Source organism: Peromyscus maniculatus, chromosome 1, assembly GCF_049852395.1.
Source record: "Peromyscus maniculatus bairdii isolate BWxNUB_F1_BW_parent chromosome 1, HU_Pman_BW_mat_3.1, whole genome shotgun sequence".
Classification (NCBI taxonomy): Eukaryota; Metazoa; Chordata; class Mammalia; order Rodentia; family Cricetidae; genus Peromyscus; species Peromyscus maniculatus.
This window is the reverse complement of record NC_134852.1, coordinates 62,854,248-62,874,760: the sequence shown is the minus strand read 5'-3', so window position 1 is coordinate 62,874,760 and position 20,513 is coordinate 62,854,248. Positions and strand designations below refer to the sequence as shown.

General features: G+C 42.7%; 1 protein-coding gene and 1 long non-coding RNA gene across 4 annotated transcripts in view; one reads left to right on the top strand and one right to left on the bottom strand.

The window, feature by feature from the left end:
• LOC143267054 (uncharacterized) overlaps positions 1–20,513 on the top strand; it is a 53,592-nt gene that overhangs the window by 31,346 nt on the left and 1,733 nt on the right. The window lies entirely within an intron of this gene.
• LOC107400193 (STAM-binding protein-like) overlaps positions 1–20,513 on the bottom strand; it is a 23,915-nt gene extending 3,402 nt beyond the window's left edge. The window contains exons 1-12 of one of the 3 annotated variants that reach the window (XM_076543789.1): positions 20,390–20,513; positions 19,573–19,791; positions 18,703–18,888; positions 12,766–12,848; positions 11,615–11,826; positions 9,078–9,156; positions 8,729–8,821; positions 7,975–8,263; positions 5,321–5,445; positions 4,439–4,576; positions 1,257–1,369; positions 228–327 (exon numbers count right to left, since the gene is read on the bottom strand). In XM_076543789.1, coding sequence (XP_076399904.1) covers positions 228–327; positions 1,257–1,369; positions 4,439–4,576; positions 5,321–5,445; positions 7,975–8,263; positions 8,729–8,821; positions 9,078–9,156; positions 11,615–11,826; positions 12,766–12,848; positions 18,703–18,880 — 1,410 coding nt within the window. In that variant the 5' untranslated portion in view covers positions 18,881–18,888; positions 19,573–19,791; positions 20,390–20,513. Of the gene's footprint in view, positions 1–227; positions 328–1,256; positions 1,370–4,438; positions 4,577–5,320; positions 5,446–7,974; positions 8,264–8,728; positions 8,822–9,077; positions 9,157–11,614; positions 11,827–12,765; positions 12,849–15,877; positions 16,202–18,702; positions 18,889–19,572 lie in introns of those variants that run through there. The other 2 variants (XM_076543784.1, XM_076543795.1) reach the window with 2 other exon arrangements.

Sequence of the window (20,513 nt, the reverse complement as noted above, 5' to 3'; positions counted from 1 at the left end):
AAATGGTCCAGATGGCCAGCACCCTCAAAGACAGTAAATGACCAGGTTGCAAATATGAGAAACCGATATCCACAGCCCTCTGCTTCCTAGATACATGGTTATTATGGATTCCTACAAAGGAGAGTGATGAGGTTGACCTTCCGTGAGGATCAAAAGGATGTTCAACCATATCAGCTCTATGTCCTGGCTGGGAATATGGCCTTGATTTCTTGTACACAGATACATACACAGAAGAGAGCTGAGTCCTGCTTATGAGGATGGAATCCTCTTTGGGGGCACAACGATATTTCTTTTAATCCATAAGATGTCAGTGTAAAAATTCCGACTCTGAAATGAGAAATAGTAAAATCAGTCAAGCAAATATCCCCCCAAGAAGTCTCCTTCTTCTCTCTCCTCTCCATCTTTCTCTCCTCTTGTCCCCCTTCTTTTCCTTTCTTTTCCTCCTCTTCCTCTCTCCTTTATATAACCTCGCTCCTTCTCCTCTCTCTCCTTCTCCCCTCCTCTCCTCCTGTCTCTCCTCTGCACAATTCTTCCTCCCTCATAGACCATGTGGAACTCCTCCTCCTATCCTAGTCATCACCGTCTTTGTCCTGTTAGACCTTGTCTTTGTCATAGTCTCAATCACCCTCCCTCCCCTCTCTTTCTTCTCCTCTTCATCCTTTTCTTGTCCTCCTGCTCCTTCCTTCCCTTCTTCTTACCCCTGTATGTGTATGGCCCTCTCTGTCTCACTATCTCTGGATCCCTTTCTTGGCCTAATGATGCAAAGGAACTCAACAGTAGAAATGAGAAAGAATAAGAATCAAACAAAAAGGTAGGTCTGTTAGGACAATCATTGTGAGGAGCAAGTTGGGGGTGTACTGAAACCAGGGTCCAATAGCCCCTGTGAGACAAAATCCAGGGTACAAAAACTTATTACAAAAGAAAACAAGATGATTCATTGCTTTCCCAACATTAGCTCTGCTGAGGAACTCAGATTAACATGACATTGGGAATGAGAAGAGATGACACTCGTATGCAGTGTCCAGTGTGGAATTTCTTTAACCTCTGGCTCTTGAGGTCACTTCTGGAGGATGGAACCAGCAGTGGTGTCAGCACATCTTTTAAGAGCAGCTCATGTTAATGAGAATGTGCACCTTAAAGGGAGGCTTTCATAGCAAGCACTTAAGACACTCTGAATATTACTTCACTTTCACAGTGTTCTGAGCCATGGAGCATTTTGCTCTTGTACCTTCCAGACCTGAATCCTACATACTCACTGTTTATATTTGGGTGCACACACCACTGCAATGGATTCCGGCAACATCTTCTGGTAACAATAATGAGTGTGTAAATCCACACTCGACAAGAAGGCTGTCTGGGTTGGATGGGTCTGAGAAGACAAAAAAAGCCAAGAATTCCCAGTGAGCCCCATGCCTGATCCACAAAGGAAAGCAGTCCTGAGGAGCTTCAACAACTGGTTCCCACCATGAATGCCGAAATCATGCCGGGAAAACACTCCAGTCTGCTAGGTGGAGAAGGAAGAAGGAATTATCTCTTTTGTCTTCCTGATCCATAAAGTTCCATATAAGTTGAAGCTCTCCAAATTACTTCTAAGCTGGTTCCTCCCTGAGGACAAGATCCCTTTATTCATCCATGCCTAGTTATACTGACTGCCTAAAGAGTAACCATTCCAAGTTTTGTCCTTCAGCATCTAACTTACCTCTGCTTCCCTCCTGCTAACAGCAGACTCTGATTCCATCTTCACCCAGAGTTCCCATGACCATTTCAAACATCAGTTCAGCAATCTCTCAGGGTCTTAAGCTCCCTGCCTTCAATCCTGCCTCTGAGACCTCCCTATGTGATTTCTCCCTATGTGAAGAGGAGGCCCTTCTGCCCTTCGGGTGTGGTACTGTAAACACTACTGTCACATTATCTTTCCCCTCTTTCCTTCTCTTCCCTTCCCTCTTTTACTTGCTCACCAGGTGTAAACACACATCAAACAACTGCATGCCAGAATGGGGAGGAACCTTGCAGATGTTAGGCCAAGAAAGCCGGATGTAAAAGTCACGTATCTATCCATTGCATTTCAGGACATAAGCAGATATGAAGTACTGATAGCATGGGGCACACTTAGATTAACTCTATAGAGATCAAAATAGAGATGGTTAGAGCAAGAGGAAGATCAATCTCAGAGGAAGGAATTTGGAAATCTGGACCAGGCTCTCTGCAAATTCCTGTTTCCTCAAGGAGTCATTAAACTATGGTGTTCATACATGTACACTACAAGTAAGCTATATTTTAAAATATCAAGCACTTGTAAAACTAAAAGTCAAAGAAAAAACTAAAATGAAGGAAACAAAAAACAACTAGACAAAACCATGATGAAACCATTTCCCAGTTCTTGTACATGTCCATACTCTGTTAACCCAACTCTGCAAAAAGCAGCCTCATCTCTCTCCCTTTCCCCTAGAATCTTGGCCTAGATAGATGTGATCCTCAATATGACAGTCCTGACAAACTCCACAATAGCCATAAATTCATCAAATGACATTGTTTTCATGTCACAGTCTGGCTGTGTAGCACAGGTTGGTGCCAAAGTCACCACCCAGCAAGCCCACCTTCCTGAAGGCTAGGCTTCCAGAACTGCCAGTACACCAAGCTTTCCATGGCTTCTTTAAACCTTGCAGTCTCTGCCCACCAAGGCCTAAAAGTCATTAGCCAACATCCTCAAAGAGCTCCAGCTCCAGCATGAGATCTGGATCCTCTTCTGCTGGAGTCTGTCCCTGGGTCACATGCTGAACTCATTCCCCCACTGTCCCCGCTGTGTGTCTTCTGTGAACCCCATAACCATTTCTCCTGCAGCCTTGTGTCTCTGTCATCCCCCACTGGGTTCCTGCTCTCCTCATTAGATCTCCTCCTCAGCTGTCAGCCAATCATTTCTCTTGCTGTCAACACTCCTTATTTACCAGGTTTTCTGGGCCAGCTCCATTCAGAAGTCACAGTTTCCTCCCCTGCCTTCACTTGGCTTCCCAAAACCTCCTTCCAACTTCCAGCCAAGGTCCCACAGATGTGATATCTCACAAGTGCCTTAAATTCCCCAAGGTAGGACTGAACCCCACTTCCAAAGTCTGTCTTCCTCTAGATGCCCCACTCATGCTTATGCCATCCCCATGGGTCCAACTCCAAGCCTGCCCTATCACAGACTTGACAACCCCTATTCCTCAGCCCCTGGATCTCTGAAACCCCACATTCTGTGCACATGGTCATCACCCTCTCATCATCATTGGAAGTGAGCAGGCCCCAAACGTTAACTGACCTCCCCGCTGTTACCAGCCTTGCAACTCCTTCACTTTACCTTCTGAGCCTGGCTTTGATCATGTCATTGTTCTGCCCAAAACACCCAGGGAGTTCTCCCTTTACTCAAAAGCAGGTCTGTTCTTTCTTCCCACACCAGACAATGGAGTGCATGGTTCTGAAGGGTCATGTCAACACAAATCTGACATCCTTTTCTAATATCAACCACAAATCCCAATGGACAGGACTGCTCACCGATGCAAGAACCCTTCCCCATGGAACTCTCCTTGGGCTTCTTTGTAAGTCATTATAAGTCACCTCGAGTGAGACTCCTCTTTCCATGAAACCCACAGTGCCCTATATTTATCTCCTAAAGAATAGAATGGACTCTGCCTCATCGAAATTGGTGCTCATTTTCTGTATGATCTCCAGGCACCAAAGGACAAATTTCCATCTCCCATGGTATATTATTGTTAGGCAAAGCATTAAGAATTTATGCAACTGAAGCATGAAGATACAGGAGACTGCCTCACATATCAGCACTTCCCAAGCTATGAGTACAAAAGTACTGGTGGTCTCGAAAAACCTAGAAGTAGCCAACTGATTGCGGCTTATACCTGTCCCATTCTAAGAGAAACTGCATGTTCTGTGAGTATGAAGCCATGAAAATGAGAGATTCATTCGGAAGAACTCTCTAGGGAAGGAACTATATTTCCTTCAAGATCACCACAAGCCTACACAGCATGGCCAACTACTTGAAAATCTTGTGTGCAGGTGCTCTTTTGGTGTGCATAAAGCAAGTTCTTCTCCATAAAGACAAAATGCAATCATTAGAATGAATTATCTTGACATTAAAATATGTCCAGTTTTTATATAGAGCTTTTAGGGACATGGTCTCTACACCATGTTCTCATACATCCTAGGGAAGCTACCATTATTCATCTATTCACAAGGTATTGGAACTTTGAAGAACTGCTTTGTGTAAGAGATAAAATTAGAAGAGCTGGAAATACACCAGGAAATGTGCCTTTGACTCAAGGATGGAACACTAGTGACTGCTTGTGCTCAGAGAAAGATCATCTGGAAAGGATTGATTCTGTGATGAGAAAGAAACAGGCAGTGTGCTTAGAAAAGGACCCTGCCACAGGGAGGTGAGTGTGCTTACATGAATCCAACCTAAGGTGAGAAGCCCCAGCTCCTCTTGAACAAAAATGAGTTCCTCCTCGTTCACAGTGTAACAATAGTCAGGCTCTCCATTCTGCATAGGAATTATGATGTGTGTAACTTGATATTCTTCCTTTACCTGACAAGAGAAAACAACTTGTTATAATTCCCTGGCACTGTCAATCCCACTCTCTCATAACACAAGTAAGTAAAGCCCACCTCAGTGAATGACTCTCATGCTTCTCCCTCACCTCAGTGTTTCTCCACCTGAAACACTGCTCCAGTGCTTTGCTGGGTACTGTATGAAGGCACAGAGGATAAGATGAACCTGACATGTCCCTCCTAGCACATCCTGGGACTAGGGTCTTCCCTGTAGCAGCCAATAGATCTGACTGAGGGTCTTGAAGTGTTTTATTTATATTCCAAGGCTTACCACAGAGTAGGTGATCAGACCAGACTACAAAAGGAATTGAATCCTCCTCCTTTTAGAATTAGTCAATATGCCTGTCTCCATGCCTCACACCAGACATTCTACATGGCAGCTTGCCTGCTTTTACTTCAGTGACTCACTCTGTGTGTGAACCAGGTTTAAACTTATAGGAAGCCTCCAGTCTCAGTTTGCCAATGACTGAGGTTACAGGCATAGCCACCACTAGAGTGAAAATTTGTAACTATAGCACTGAAGCAAATTGTTCAATTTCAAGGGACTCTGAAAAGCAACCAGTTGCAAAATCATCAAATTCCAGGTGGCCAGGACTTGTCATCCATGGTTCCTTCTGTGGAGTGATATGTATGGACACAGCCCCTGGATATGTTTTCTGGGAGTCATGGGAAGCCAAGGGGGAAGAAACGGTCTCAGATCAAGGAGTCTTCATATCTTTACCAGTATCCCGCATAAGACTCCACATGTTTCTATTCCTTTTTGGGTATTGTTCTTTGCAGAAAGCAGGAACTGCTCCCATAAATCCTCTGGAAGGACTACAGGGTGGAGGCCTTTGGAGTTCAGAACTGCAATGGAAAGGAGAAAGAAGTCTGAGGTTACAGGGCCTGGTGTCCCTGAGCAGAACTCAGTCTGGTAGCCTGGAGGAAAAACACAAAGTCATTGGTATTCTCTCCAGCAGCCCCCCTCCCCATGATGGAACCACAAAATAGGCAGGGAGTTTCTTCTCCAAGCTCTGGCCACAGCTGAGTGGTAGTTGTGAGCATGGTCTTTACTGTCAGTGGATGGAAGAACATATTTCTGGGTGTGACCATGAGTTGGTTGTAAAGAAATTTCTGTGTAGGTTCACAGACTCAGTGGGCAAAGGGCCCTCTCAACTCTGGTGGGTAACATGGAGACTAAACAGGACAAACAGACAGAGAAATGTAAACTTCTGCTGAGTCCCTCCTGGGACAGACATGTCTTCTTTATCTGTGGTTTGGATCTCCAGGTCTGCTGGCCACTGGACTCTCAGGTCTGGACTTAACGATTCCCTGGGTCCTCATGGGTCTTGAGACTGAGTCTCATGAAAGTGGCTTCCATAGTCTGTACCTTTCAGACTTAGGCTGAGACAAACTACAAGTATTTTACAGTATTTCCACTTGAAGAAAGCCTGTTGTGAGCATGCTCAGTCATGTAGACCATTTCCCCCAAGAGCTGTGAGGCCACAAGAAACCCCACCAGATTTCAAGAGGTTGCAGTTGCATGAAAGCATACACAGATTTTCTCAAGGTCATACCATCACAGACTGTCACTAATAGGGCATGTCGTAGGGATGGAGGAAACCCTTGAGACCCTGGAACTACAGGATCACCCGTGGCACATACCACCTAGAGAAGTTGCAGCCTCAAATCCAAATGTGAGTGAAGATGGTACACTTAGCCCATCAAAGTCCCAAGGACAGATGGCTCCACTTAGCTGGAACCAGTCATCCCTTTCCTGGTTGTTTTTACAGTCCAATAGGAACTGAGCAGCTTACCCCTGCTTCTTCATTATATTATACAGATGTGTAGATTGTTGAGTACACAAGCTCACAGCTGGGAAAGGCTTCTTATTTGCATCTGGAAATGTGTGGATTGCTGAGTGCACAGGCTCAGGGCTTGCAAAGGTAGACTCTCTTATTTGCATCTAGAAATGTGTGGATTGCTGAGTACACAGGCTCAGGGCTTGCAAAGGTAGACTCTCTTATTTGCATCTAGAAATGTGTGGATTGCTGAGTGCACAGGCTCAGGGCTTGCAAAGTTAGACTCTCACTTGCATCTGGAAATGTGTGAATTGCTGACTGCACAGGCTCACAGCTGGAAAAGGCTGACTCGCCTGTGCTTAACTGAGACAGAGCATTGCAATTTGGCTTGCAGCTCCTCCTCATTCAAGAAGAGATTTTGACTCTTCCAAGGCAAGACAAGAATCAACCAATACTTTAGAAACATCTGAAAAGCCAGCCTTGGTGATGCACACTTGGAATTTCAGCATTTGCTTGCTGAGGTGGCAGGATCTCAAGTCAGGCCTATTCAGGTTTTAAGCCAAATTATAAAAATTAAAATTAAAAAATAAAAAATGAAACAAATTAGCTGAATATTTGAGAACATTTTTCTGCTATATTTGTGAATTTCCCATTAAAAACCTTTATGTATGAATTGTGAGTGTGTTTGTACAAGTCCATGATATGTGTTTGTTTGTCAGAATGTGCACGCTGATATGTGAGCAAGGATGCACAGGTGCTTCAGCACATCTGCAGATGTGACCTGACTGCCTGGAGTGCTGATCTTCCCTGGCCCCTTTGGTCCAACAGAATCTCTTCTGTGCTTCTGTGTCTGCCCAGCTAGCTGTGCTGTGAGAAACCAGGTCTTCTCCTGTCTCCCTGTCCCACCTCACCTGAAGAGAACCTTGAATGTAGAGGTGGCCAACACACCCCATTGTCACGTGCTTTCTGGAGATTCCATCTCAGGTTCTGACCCTGTCACTGCTAGTGCTTCACCCACAGAGTCATCATCTCCCTGGCCCTAATTGAGGATTTCCTGTGAGAGTCTACCAAATGCTGAAAACATAATCTCATGCACCCAAAATTCTGTTGCCCTCACATCTCTCCATTATGTCCTAAGATTATCTAAGAGTCCAACTTTCATAAAGTAACAATGCACAGCACATTCCTTATGATGGAAGATGATTCAGTATTTTCTTAATGTGCTTCTTCAAATCTCTACAGAGCTCAGAAAAGATGAGGATCTGAATTCAAACAAGTTTTGAGGAAACTTGACTGGGTAAACTACGTTAAAGGTTATTTTGACAAGACAGATGGCAGGAAGGAATGGGACAACACTCATCACACGAGGTTCTGTTACCACAGCAAAGTGGATCCGTGGAAGCAAACGGCTGAGGACGTGGACAAGGGGAAGGAACATTCTCTGTCGCTCAGTGCTCTAGACCTCAGACACCTGTGCACCAGCACTGCCTTACTTTACTGGAGAGCTGGAGTCTGTTTTGTGTGGCTGACCCAGAGGCAATGGGAAACACTTATACACAAGTCATTTCCAAGTCATGGACCTGTGGTGACTCACCTGGGCTTCTCATCATTTTAGACTCCCCACAGGGAGTGTCTGCTCTAGTGATGGGTGTTATCTCCTCAAACACTCCCTGTGGGCCACACACCACTTGTTTCCCAGGTGTGCTTCCTCTTGAATGTTCTTCAGCCTTTGTTGTTGATTTCAGGCTGGGCCCCACCTTTCCACGACGCACAAATCTGTGCAGAAGAGCACTGAATTTGGGGAAGTTTGGGAAGTTTTTCTCATGATTTTTTTTATCCTCCCCAAATGCCTTGATTTTTGCATCTTCTGCTCTTCTTTTCTTCTACAGAAAGAAAAACAGATTTAAGTTACGTCTTCAAATGCCAGAAGAAAAAGCCTTACCAGCAAAGAGATGAAAAAAGTGTAGGTAGGTGTGTTTAGGTCTGACATCTCAGCATAGGGCCCATGGAGCACCAGGTCTATGGAGAACAGCTACCACCACCTTAGTCAGTTCCTGTAAAGCCATCTTCAGTAACAATGAAGTCTCAATATTCTCAGTGCCCTACTGCACTTTGTGTGTGTGTGTGTGTGTGTGTGTGTGTGTGTGTGTGTGTGTGTGTGTGTGTGTGTTTGTGTGTGTGTATGTATGTATGTGTGTTGGCTTGTCTGGATAAAGTGCATGTGTGTTCAAGTGAGTATGGGGCCTATCCATTAGATCATAGACTCACTGAAACAACACAACACAATCCCAGAACACAGGCTGACCAAATGACACACAATCCTCCTTCCTCCATGCTCACACACTGACCTTATCTGCCAGGTAGCCTTCACCCTCCTTAGGATGTCGTCTTCGGAATGTGAATTTTAGGTTCTCAGCTTTATCAACAACGTTATTTATAGTCTGCAATACAAAACAGAAATGGAAAATTTGAACAGTTCTAATGTCAGAAAAGAGAATAAGAAAACAAGTGGGGAGAGGCAGCAGTATCTCATGCATGACTTGAACCCCATTTCCTGCCATCCCTCTCCTCTGTACTGCTATGCTGAGGCAGAATCAGCTCCCCTCCTACCCAGGGTCATGATCTGTTGCTTTTCTCTAAGTAGTTCACTGCTGTTATGGAGATTTTAGATCAGTCCCATAGACAATGAAGACTTACCTTGTTGATTTTGGATCTTATTCGAGCTGAAAGACACTTCCGATATTGTGGGTCTTTTGTGAGTTTCTCCACAAAGAGTCTAAAGGAATAGAGCAGAGTGACTAAAATGTACAAAAAGTTCCAAGTATCAAATGAGGCCCTGATGAAATTTAGGGTTTGAGAAGTTCCTGGACTGAGTAAAAGCACACCCTGAAATCCCACATCCCCTTATCCTCCAGTGCCAGGAGAGAGAAAGATCCTCACTCTTCTATCTACTGGTACATTCAACAAACATCAGCTATCAAGAAGTATAAAACAACCTCTGGAGGCATCACAATCCCTGACTTCAAGATCTACTATAGAGCTACAATAATAAAAACAGCTTGATAGTGGCATAAAAACAGACATGTGGACCATGGAACTAAACTGAAGACCCTGACATTAATCCACACACTTATGAACATTTGATTTTCAACAAAGAAGCAAAAACTGTACAATGGGGAAAAAAAGAAAGCATCTTCAACAAATGGTGTTGGCATAACTGAATGTCAACATGTAGAAGACTGCAAATAGATCCATATCTGTCAACCGTGCACAAAACTTAAGTCAAAGTGGATCAAAGACCTCAACATATATCCAGTTACTCTGAACCTAAAAGAAGAAAGTAGGAAGTAGTCTTGAACATATTGGCACTGGAGGTCACATCCTAAATACAACACCAGTAGCACAGACACTGAGAAACAATCAATGGGACCTCTTGAAACTGAGAAGCTTTTGTAGGGCAAAGGACATGGACAACAAGACAAAATAACAGCCTACAGAATGGGAAAAGATCTTCACCAACCTCACATCTGACAGAGGGCTGATATCAAGAACAAATAAAGAACTCAAGAAATTAGGCATCAAAATAACCAAGAGTCCAATTAAAAAATGGGCTATAGTGCTAAACAGAGAATTCTCAAAAGAAGAAGCTCAAATGGCTGAAAGACATTTAAGTTATTGTTCAAAATTCTTAATCATCAGGGAAATGCAAATCAAAATGACTCTGAGATACTACCTTACACCTGTCAGAATGGCTATGATCAAAAACACTGAAGACAGCTTATGTTGGAGAGGATGTAGAGCAAGGGGAACACTCCTACACTGCTGGTGGGAATGCTGGTACAACCACTTTGGAAATCAATATGGCGCTTTCTTAGAAAATTGGGAATCAACCTCCCTCAAGACCCAGCCATACCACTCTTGGGCATATACCCAAGGAATCCTCAATCATACCACAAGGACACATACTCAACTATGTTCATAGCAGAATTATTTGTAATAGCCAGAACCTGGAAAAAAACCTAGATGCCTTTCAACTGAAGAGTGGATAAATAAAATGTGGTACATATACATAATGGAGTATTACTCAACAGAGAAAAACAATGACATCATGAGGCTTGCAGGCAAATGGATAGAACTAGAAAACATCATCCTGAGTGAGGTAACTCAGACTCAGAAAGACAAACATGGTATGTATTCACTCATAAGTGGATACTAGATATAAAGCAAAGGATAACCAGACTGCAACTCACAACTCCAGGGAGGCTACCTACTAAAGAGGACCTTAAGAAAGACACAGGGATCACCCAACAACAGAGAAATGGATGAGATCTACATGAACAAACTGGAGTGTGTGTGTGTGTGGGGGGGTAATGGAGGGCAAGGGTCAAGGGAAAGAGAGGTTAGGGGAGCAGGAGGTCCCAGCTGGACCAAGAACACAGTGTGAGAACAAGTAAAGAGATACCATGATAAATAGACCCTGTGGGAATAGGAAGAAGCAGAATGCTAGAGAGATCCCAGAAATCCACAAAGATTCCTCCACTATAGACTACTGGAAATGGTCAAGAGAGTGCCTGAGCTGACCTACTCTGGTGATCTCAGGGCTAGTTATGACTGGTGAGACATTTACCCTTACCTTTCCTCAAACACACAATGTTCTTGTCATTGAGACTATAGGAGTCATTCCCTGGGGACAGCTCTGCAATCTTATTCTGCCAACCCAAGTATGGTGAACAGCTCAGGGACTCTGCTGAGCCACTCCAACACTAGGTGGTCCACAGCCCAGTCCTCTGGTGGCTGTGTAGCTACAGGAAAGGCTAACCTCTTTCCTATACCAATCAATAGGCTACAGGATGTAGAGAAGAGGAATCTGGCTCTGCCACACACAGCAAATAAGCCTACGACTGGCTGCCTAGGTAGAGATAAAGCAGTCAAAACACTCACCAATGCAGACACATCCTATCCACCTGTCAACTCTTTTGTCTAAAAGCTGGGCCATGTGGGCACAAGCTTAAGAACTCTCCTACTCATGAAATCCCTTATATGTGATACCACCAACTTTGGTCCTCATGTCTTTGAACAGTAAGGAAAAGCACATGTGAGATCTGCCAGAAATCTGATTAAAAGATGACTTTGACAAGTTCCATAAGGTCAGCAAGGGTAGGAAGCATGAAGAGGATGACAGGATGAGTGAGGGATCAGTCATGGGAAAGGAAGTGGAAAATGCAGGTTCTCACGTTGAAAATTTGTGATACATCACAAGCGCTTCCTCTGTGAGGCCTTCATTTAGCAGGTCTTCTGCTTTTAGCTGATAGGTCTTCAGCTCAAGGTAAGATTTCCAGGGAATTTTATTATTGATGTAAATATTCTGCTCAAGAGAGCTTAAAAGTTGGAACTGCTCTTGGGTCAGGAGAGTGACATCTTTATGTCTGCGGATGGTGCTCCTGACCTAAGAAAAAGAGAAGATGGGGAACACTAAAATGCATCTCCTGCCATCCTGCCATTCTAGCAGTCTAGAACACATAGACATGTGCACGCGCGAGGACACACACACACACACACATCTCCCTAATGTAAAATAAAACACCACATTGGTGATTCAGCTCAATAAATGTATGAACAAACCCAGCCTAGGATCCTCTTACTACAGTAGTAAAGAGTTGGAAATAGGGATGTCTGTGTCCTTTGAAAACAATGTGAAGGAGCTCTTGGGTAGCATTTAACTTAAGGAACAGACCTTACCTACCACCTCTTTGTTGAGATTTGCACTAGAAGACATACGTAGCTGTGAGTGGTTGTGTACACATCAGAGGATTGTGCTTAAGCATAAACCCAGCAGTTACCACGCGGGCTTCTTCTGATGTTACCAAGGCAATAGAGAGCACCCAAGCTTGGAGGAAACTCTACTCATACCTTCCACAATGTAATATCAGCTGGAAGCAAAAGGATTTGTGATGGGGTGCCCAAAGTGATTTAATTAGTATCTATGATACTCAAGTCTTCAAGAGCCTTTGTGAGACAATGGCCAAGGAAAACTCAGTTCCTGCTATTTAAGGATTTCAAGAACTAAGGCTCAGAATCATGGAAGAAGAAAAAAACCCTTTGGGAACTGTGAGCTCCGGGGACCACAGCATTGCACAAGCCCTTCTTGAACCTTTTCTACGGAGTCTGTGTCTTTGAGAGCAGAAGTATAATGAATTCTAGAGACAAACTGCTCACAGTATTGACTTGCTTTCTGTGATCACACTTCTGATGTAAGACATGTCCACCAGGGAGAAAAAAAAGTGAGGTTCACTAGTTTAAACACAGAAAAGGGCACCAGGCTTTTACATTTCCTCCATATGATTGCATACAATTGACCTCTCTCTTCAGCAGCAATGAGACTTACCTCCTTCGGAGCTCCAGCAATGAAAGGTCCTTTAATACCTGGACAGCTCTGATGGTCTGTGAGCCAGGGTTTGAGAATATCACCTGTTACCAGATACAAGTAGTTAGGAAAGGAGCTACTTTGCTTCTCCAATAATCAATGTTAGTTTATGTTAATTTACATATTACCAACTCACTGACCACAATGGCCATGGAGATACAGGCTTTAATCCTGCAATTTCCTACCTGAGATAGTAGTCACAACCTGAATTCTATTTTAACTTAAAAACTAGGATTAAATAAATTTTTAAGAGTTTCCAAAGGAGATCAATTCAAGATGGCAGGGGCTTCTGGCATCCACAGGCCCATGGAGCAGCTCTAAGTTGTCTGAGAGACCCAAGGAGGGTCAGATTGGAGATAGGGAAGCAGAGGATGAATCTGAGAGAGCAGAGAATCTCAGAAACAACTAAAATATTGCAGGTCCTATGGGGAGATGCTTTTAAGAAGTGGTCTCATGAAATTGAAGGAAAAGAAGAAGAAGAAGAAGAAGAAGAAGAAGAAGAAGAAGAAGAAGAAGAAGAAGAAGAAGAAGAAGAAGAAGAAGAGCAGATTCTATACATGGGCCAGAGAGAAGTGAACCTATAGCTGCACCTCAGTGAGTTCAGAGCCCAGTCTGTCAGATTCCACTGTGGAATGTAAAGATCCATTTAGTGAGAGAGAAAATGCTCTGTCCAAAATCATAACCCCACATATATCAGGGGTAAGATTCTAGTCAGGACACCAGCTTCTAGTTCAATATTCTACCCATGATTCCACACTGTCTGGACTTCTCAAAATGTATGGAAAAATTGAATGAAAGAAACGTTTCAATTTCTTTCCTTACCAGACATTGTTGGGAAAATAATAGGAACACAGTTATAAGAATCAGATAACAAAAACACTGTCTGGATTCAGAAACAGAAAACCCACATGTCCAGGATCAGAGATACTGGACACTGGGGAAAATTGTTTGTCAGCATCATAAGGACAGTAAGACCATTCAGATACTGATTTGCTAAGAGGAAGAGTGATGTCATAAATCTACACTGGTACCCTAGTCAAAGACTTCTTGGAAAAAAAGAGCAAATAAATTAGAGGAGCAGATAGTTGGTTCCTATCTTTTCTTTGTAGTTCTATGATTCCTTATGATCTGCAAGTCTGTCCTGTAGTGAAGACAATGACTGTGAAGATGAGAAGCAGCTTCAATTTGAAAGCTGATCCTGAAGGTGCATAGGCCCCGCCTCACATTCGACAATTCATGTGTTCTCCAGAGGTCAGAGAAATAAAGGACCCAGTACTGTCTCTCAATCCTTTCTAACCGAGCTAGCAGTGTGTGCAGAAAGAATTCTATTTTCTTTTTTTTTTCAGGAATAATTTTCTTTGTGACTGAAGCTGGCTTGAGAGTCACCATTTATCCTAAATTTGCCAACAACCGGCATCAATCCTCCAGCTTCAGCCACCTAGGTGCTGAGATTTCACTCATGAGCCCAGACACTCAGCTCAGAATTGTTACGATGTATCTATAGCATGCTCATTTTCATATTTTTTCTTTAAAGACAGGGTTTCTCTGTGTAGTTTTGGAGCCTGTCCTGAATCTTGCTCTGTAGAGCAGGCTGGACTCAAACTCACAGAGATCCACCTGCCTCTACCTCCCAAGTGCTGGGATTAAAGGCGTGCACTACCACTCAGTTCATTTTCATAATTGTTGAGCATCACCAGTATTCAAGAAATCAGCCAAGAAAAAACAAACACAAAAGGTATATTTCCTGATATGCTGGCCCTCCTAGTCACACATTTTCCCAGCCTCAGTTGACTTCCTGGTCTACTAAACTACATGTTCACTAAATCCATCTCTGTTTGCCCTGTGCTAAGCAAATTACTCAATCACCAGAGAAATTTATGATTCAATGAAGTCTTTTGGCTCCCTTCAGCATTCAGTCCCATAAATCCTTTGTTACCATGGTTAACACCTCCAAGTTCCATGCTCGCTCCTTCCTCCATTCTATTTTCTCCCCCACCACTGCATTTTTCTATTTTCTTGACTGTCTCCAGGTCCAGGTGGCCTGTTCTTTTTGTAAAAAGCCCCAAAGTGCTCTTCCAATAGCTTCAGCCTCCCTGCCCTGTGATTCTTCCTCATCTCTAGTTCACTTTTAACTAGATCAAAGACTCCAAACATTGGGAATGCTAATTTTTAAAACTCCATTGGTTTTACTTTATTTCTTCAGGAATGGTCTTTAACACCCAAGTCACTGTGCAGCTAGAGACTGGCATGGTCTCCTTGATTCTCCTGCCTCTGTCTTCCAAGGGCTGAGATTACAGGGGTATGGCACCATGATCTGACTAAACACTTTAGGAGTTTGTGTGGAGTGTGGGCCAGGGTTGTACAGCTATCTGTAAACTGTACCAAACATGGGTGAGGACCTTTATTATCAGGAAGGTGCCTGACATTGTCCCAGTGTGCAGGTGCCAGAGAGAGCACAGAGATAGAGAACACTGTCATTCACTGTAACAAACAGTGCTGCTTTAGCAGGGAAAGCAGACTTTCCTCTCCCCCACTGCTTCAGGGAAGACACATGTGCAGCCACAGAAGAGGGAGGGACATCTGCCTAGCCAGAAAAGGTCAGCTAATCTCAGCTGCTAATGGAACACTGCCAGATACATTCTCGAGTCCCCTCATATTTCACCACTAATGTTGACCAGTACCAACTATGAACTATCATTGTGGAAAACTGTGTAAAGGGAAGTATCTTGGCCCTCGGTTCTCCTCATTACATACCCAGATCTCTCTCTGCTTCAGCTGAAACAGTCCCAGAAACTCTGACTTTCTTCTCTGTGTATTGCTCCTAAAGACTCAACATCTCAGAGATCCCTGAGCCCTGCCAGCCTGTTATCTCACCAAGGAAGGTGAAGGAACATTCAGTGAGAGGATGAGGAAATACTCTGTCCAAATCTCAACCCTAGGAAATGTCAGAGCCAAGACCACGATAGGGCACCAACCTGTTGTTCAGCACTTTCCCCTTTATTCCACATTGTTTTGATGCTTCCCATTTTAGTGAGCTGCCCAATTAAATAAACAGTAAAGTTTCTTTTCCTACCTGACATCTTCAAGTCAGGAACAGAACAGGAGTAGGATCTGGGTAAAGGGATGGGGACAAAACAGGAGTAGGATCTGGGTAAAGGGATGGGGACAAAACAGGAGTAGGATCTGGGTAAAGGGGTGGGGACAAAACAGGAGTAGGATCTGGGTAAAGGGATGGGGACAAAACAGGAGTAGGATATGGATAAAGGAATGGGGACAAAAACAGGAGTAGGGTCTGGATAAAGATGTGAGAGATCGGGTTGTTAGGTTTCGCAGTAAAAAAATCACGTCTGTGCAGGATTAAAGATGCTCAGCACTGAGTTACAGTTGGTCATGCATGGCAACCTCAAGACTCTATCTGGTGCTGATTGGTTCAGGAAGGAATGATGTCATAAAGCTGATGAAAGCCAATAGGATTCCCAGAAGCTATGTTTAAAAAGTGACAGTTGGACACCTGCAGGAAGACTAGAGCAGCCGTACATGGCTGCAATCTGGGCAGCTGAAAGCACACAACCCAGACATGACAATTTCTAGTCCTAGACCCCTAGTTCAGGAAGAATGTCACGTGTTTCGCACAAGTGGTCATTAATAAAGTCATTTATTATTGACACATGATTTTCATATTTCAACAGATAAATATGTATTTTTATGCACAGATGATGTCCTTGGTGAGCATCATAGATACTGTTTTACTGCTGTGAAGAGCCACCACAGCCAAGACTACTACAGGTGGAGCTCCAGGAGTCCAATTGGTGAGAGAGAGGAGAGATTATATGAGTAAAAGATATCGAGACTATGATTGGATAAAGCACAGGGATAAGTAGCCAAACTAGTGGAAACACATAAACTGTGAGGAGCCCCCATGAAACTGGACCAGGCCCTCTGGATAAGTGAGACAGCTGATGAACTTGGAACTGTTTAGGAAGCCCCCAGGCAGTCGGACCAGGACCTGTCGTCAGTGCAACAGCCGGCTTTTTGGAACCTAGGGCCTATGCTGAGACACTTTGCTTAGCCTTGGTGCAGGGAGGAGGAGACTGGACCTGCCTCAACTGAATCTACCAGGCTGAGCTTACTCACCATGGGAGACCTTGCTTTGGAGGAGGTGGGGATGGGAGGTGGATTGGAGGGGGGAAGGTTGGGGAGTGAAAGGAGGGAGGACAGAGGAATCATGGCTGATAAATAAAATTAAATTATAAAATAAAAATATTTATTAAAAAAACCTCATCTTTAGTGAAGTATACCACACCTAGAAAGACAAATATGGTATATACTAGTTTATATATGTAAATATTAGCTGTTAAGGCTATCATAATCATAACCAAGCAAAAATCCATTTAACCACAAAGGTCTGTTGTAAAGGACTGAGCACAGGTAGATCTCTCTAGGAAAGGGAAATAGAACAGTTATGGATAGATAAGGGGGGACTAGAAGTGGAGGATCATCGAGAGGAGGAGGGAAGAGGACAAGGGAGGAAATACATAGAGAGACAGCTAAAACTAAGAGCCATCTGAATGGGTAGTATAGAAATCTGACAGAGAAAAAGATTTCTAAAATATATACATATGTGAAGATGATCTACATGAAATCACCAAATACTGGGGAAACAGAGCTCCAACTGGACATCTCTTGTCACCAAATGAAGCTTTCATTAGCAGGATTGGGTTATATCTAGTTGAGCTGCTGGCCAAAGGGGTTCTTGTGAATCTCCAAATAACTGAGGTTATGGCCAGGGCTATAGGTTGTCATGCACAAACTGACAGCAAGACCTCAACTGTTAAAAAGAACACCAACAATTCATTGAGCATGAACATAGAGAAGTCAAACTGGTGCCTACATACAGCCTTCACACCTATAGTCTAGCATCTTTTGTACAGGGAGGTACTCTACCAAAGGAGAAACATAAACAGTAACACCAAAGGAGAAACGTAAACAGTAACGTAGCCATGAACCCCTTGATCTACAATGGTGTCCTGCCTACAAAATATACTTAGTGCAATGATGCTACAAATCTTGTGGGAGTAAACAACCAATATCTTATTGGACTTAAGGCCCACACCATGATATAGAACACATACTGGACACTGGTTAGATAAGCAAGAACCTGAGACTAGAAAGGTCAGAGATCTAGTATGAAACCCAATAACACCTTTCCAAATGAAACAAAACATAGCAAGAAAAACCTCCTAATGATATTTCACATACTCAGAGTATGGCATACTCAAAGATATCTACGGCATATCTATGACATACTCATAGATAACTGCTCAGTCATCAAGAAGACTTTTCCCCAGTGGACAATAGGTTTAGGTGCAGAGCTCTACCCTATGCAGAAAATGAGAGAACTTAGAATGCTTAGCCTAGAACAGATGTCTCTATCAAATCCTTCCCCTCAGACCTCAGGGGTTGTTGTGAAAGAGGAGGCAGATAGAGTGTGGGACCCAGAATAGATGGAGAAAACCAAGAGTACAGGTTCTCTAGATCAAGAATATTGAGGCACAATTGAATTTCACAAGGACTGTGCAGCATGCACAGGGCCTGCATGAGTCTACACCAAATTGGGTCCTAGACCTGAAAAGAAATTTGGACACATAATCCTATCCATAAACTGGAAGCTATTTCCAATTGATAACTACTTGCAAGTGAAAATTTGGTTTTCTCCAAGTGTAGTTGGGGGCTTCCCTGTGTCCCACCTGGTCTGCAGCCACTCAAATCCAAATAAATACACAGAGGCTTATATTAATTATGAACTCTATGGCCATTAGCTCAGACTTATCACTGACAAGCTCTTACACTTAAATTAACCCATAATTCTTATTTTTGTTTTGCCATGTGGCTTGGTACCTTTTCTCAGTTCTGCCATGTCATCTTGCTTCCTCTGTGTCTGGTTGGTGACTCCTGACTCAGCCCTTCCTTCTCCCAGAATTCTCCTCATTTGCTTGCCCCACCTATAATTTCTGCCTGGTTCTTGGCCAATCAGCATTTTATTAAACCAGTGCACAAGAGCAATATTCCACCGCATTTCCCCTTCTGTGTGTAATCAAAAAGAAAAGTTTTAATTTTAACATAGTAAAATTACATATAATAGAAAAGTTATCAAGCAAGAATTACAGTTACGACTGGACCTGCCTGTACTGAGTCTACCAGGTTGATCGCAGTCCTCGGGGGAGGATTTGCCCTGGAGGAGGTGGGAATTGGGGGTGGGCTGGGGATAAGGGGAAAGTGTGGGAGGGGGGAGAACAGGGGAACCCGTGGTTGATATGTAGAACTGAATGGTATTGTAAAATAAAATAAAAAATAAAAATAAATAAATAAAAAGAATTACAGTTACAATATCTAGTCTATTTGTATTTGGCAAAATTAAAGAAAATATTCTATCATCTATCCTATATTTGTGAGTCTAAAGTTTCATATCCAATTTATCTTTTATCATAGCCAAGGAAAATTATATATAGTCTTCAACTATATCAAAGACCTCAGAAAGATATATTACCTAAGTAAATAGGAAGTACCATTGTAGGCAACTTCTAAAAATTCTGGAAATGACAGAGACAGCTGCCTGCCTGTACAGTCATTCAAAGTTCCTCTGCAATGTTGGGGCATCTTTCTTCAGACTATAGGCCTAGAGTTTCTTAGTTGCTTCTCTCTGTGTCCTGTTTCTCTCTGTGTCTGGCAGTTTCTTCTGCAAAGCAGGAACCTGAAGGACCATCTCACCTTGTAAATTTCAGTGGTCATCTTCCTATGGGTCCTGCATGTCCAGTTTATACAACATATATTCAGTCAGTCAATGCAAAAGGATTTTTTTTGCCCAGTTAATTTTTGTGACAAAGAAAGCAAACTCCATAATGATTTTCTTCAATGCCCATTATCTTCTTTGAAGTAGATTGGTGTGGCCAGAAGCAGACATGTCTCAATGTCCAGAAAGTCAAACTTCTTAAAATATTTTAAATGACATATTATGTAGGTTTTTGAAGTGTTTGAAGATTACCTACCTAAGTGAAGTATATCTATGTATACCTAGAAAACTTAACTAACATGACTATAAATTTGATTATCATAGATGACTAATTACTAATCTGTATTTCTCAACTATATACTATAATTTCAAATGAGTTGCACAAACAAAATACTTTAAACAAGAGTTTAGTTTATGCATAGAGTATAACAAAATTAAATTTGTATCAATAAACTGAAATCCATAGAAATGTAAAACATTTTTAAACAAGTTGTTGCTCTTTAAAAGTAGAGACAACAATCTACTCTTTCATCCTATCATATATATATCCTATATTTCTATACCATACCCCCTTTCTTATTTTAGAAAGAAATTGACTATGACCAATAACCATTTGTAATCAACAACCTAAACAATAACAAACATCTAATATCCATTTTTTTGGAATGTGGGCATAGTTTTCTAGGCTACTTCCTGCTCATAGGAGGTGCTAGTAGTTTTATGAGGATCCTAAGAAAATTAAGATTTATGGTCAAGTTCTAACTAGAATAGTCTGTGACACTGTATTCTCTGAACCTGTTGCCTTGAAGCTGTTCAGGATGTTGGATCATCATCTGGAGACCTCTCAGGGGCGTCTTCCTTGATCAAACCATATTAGCCTGGAAGCAATCCACAGGTTCTCATCTTCTGTGGAAACAAA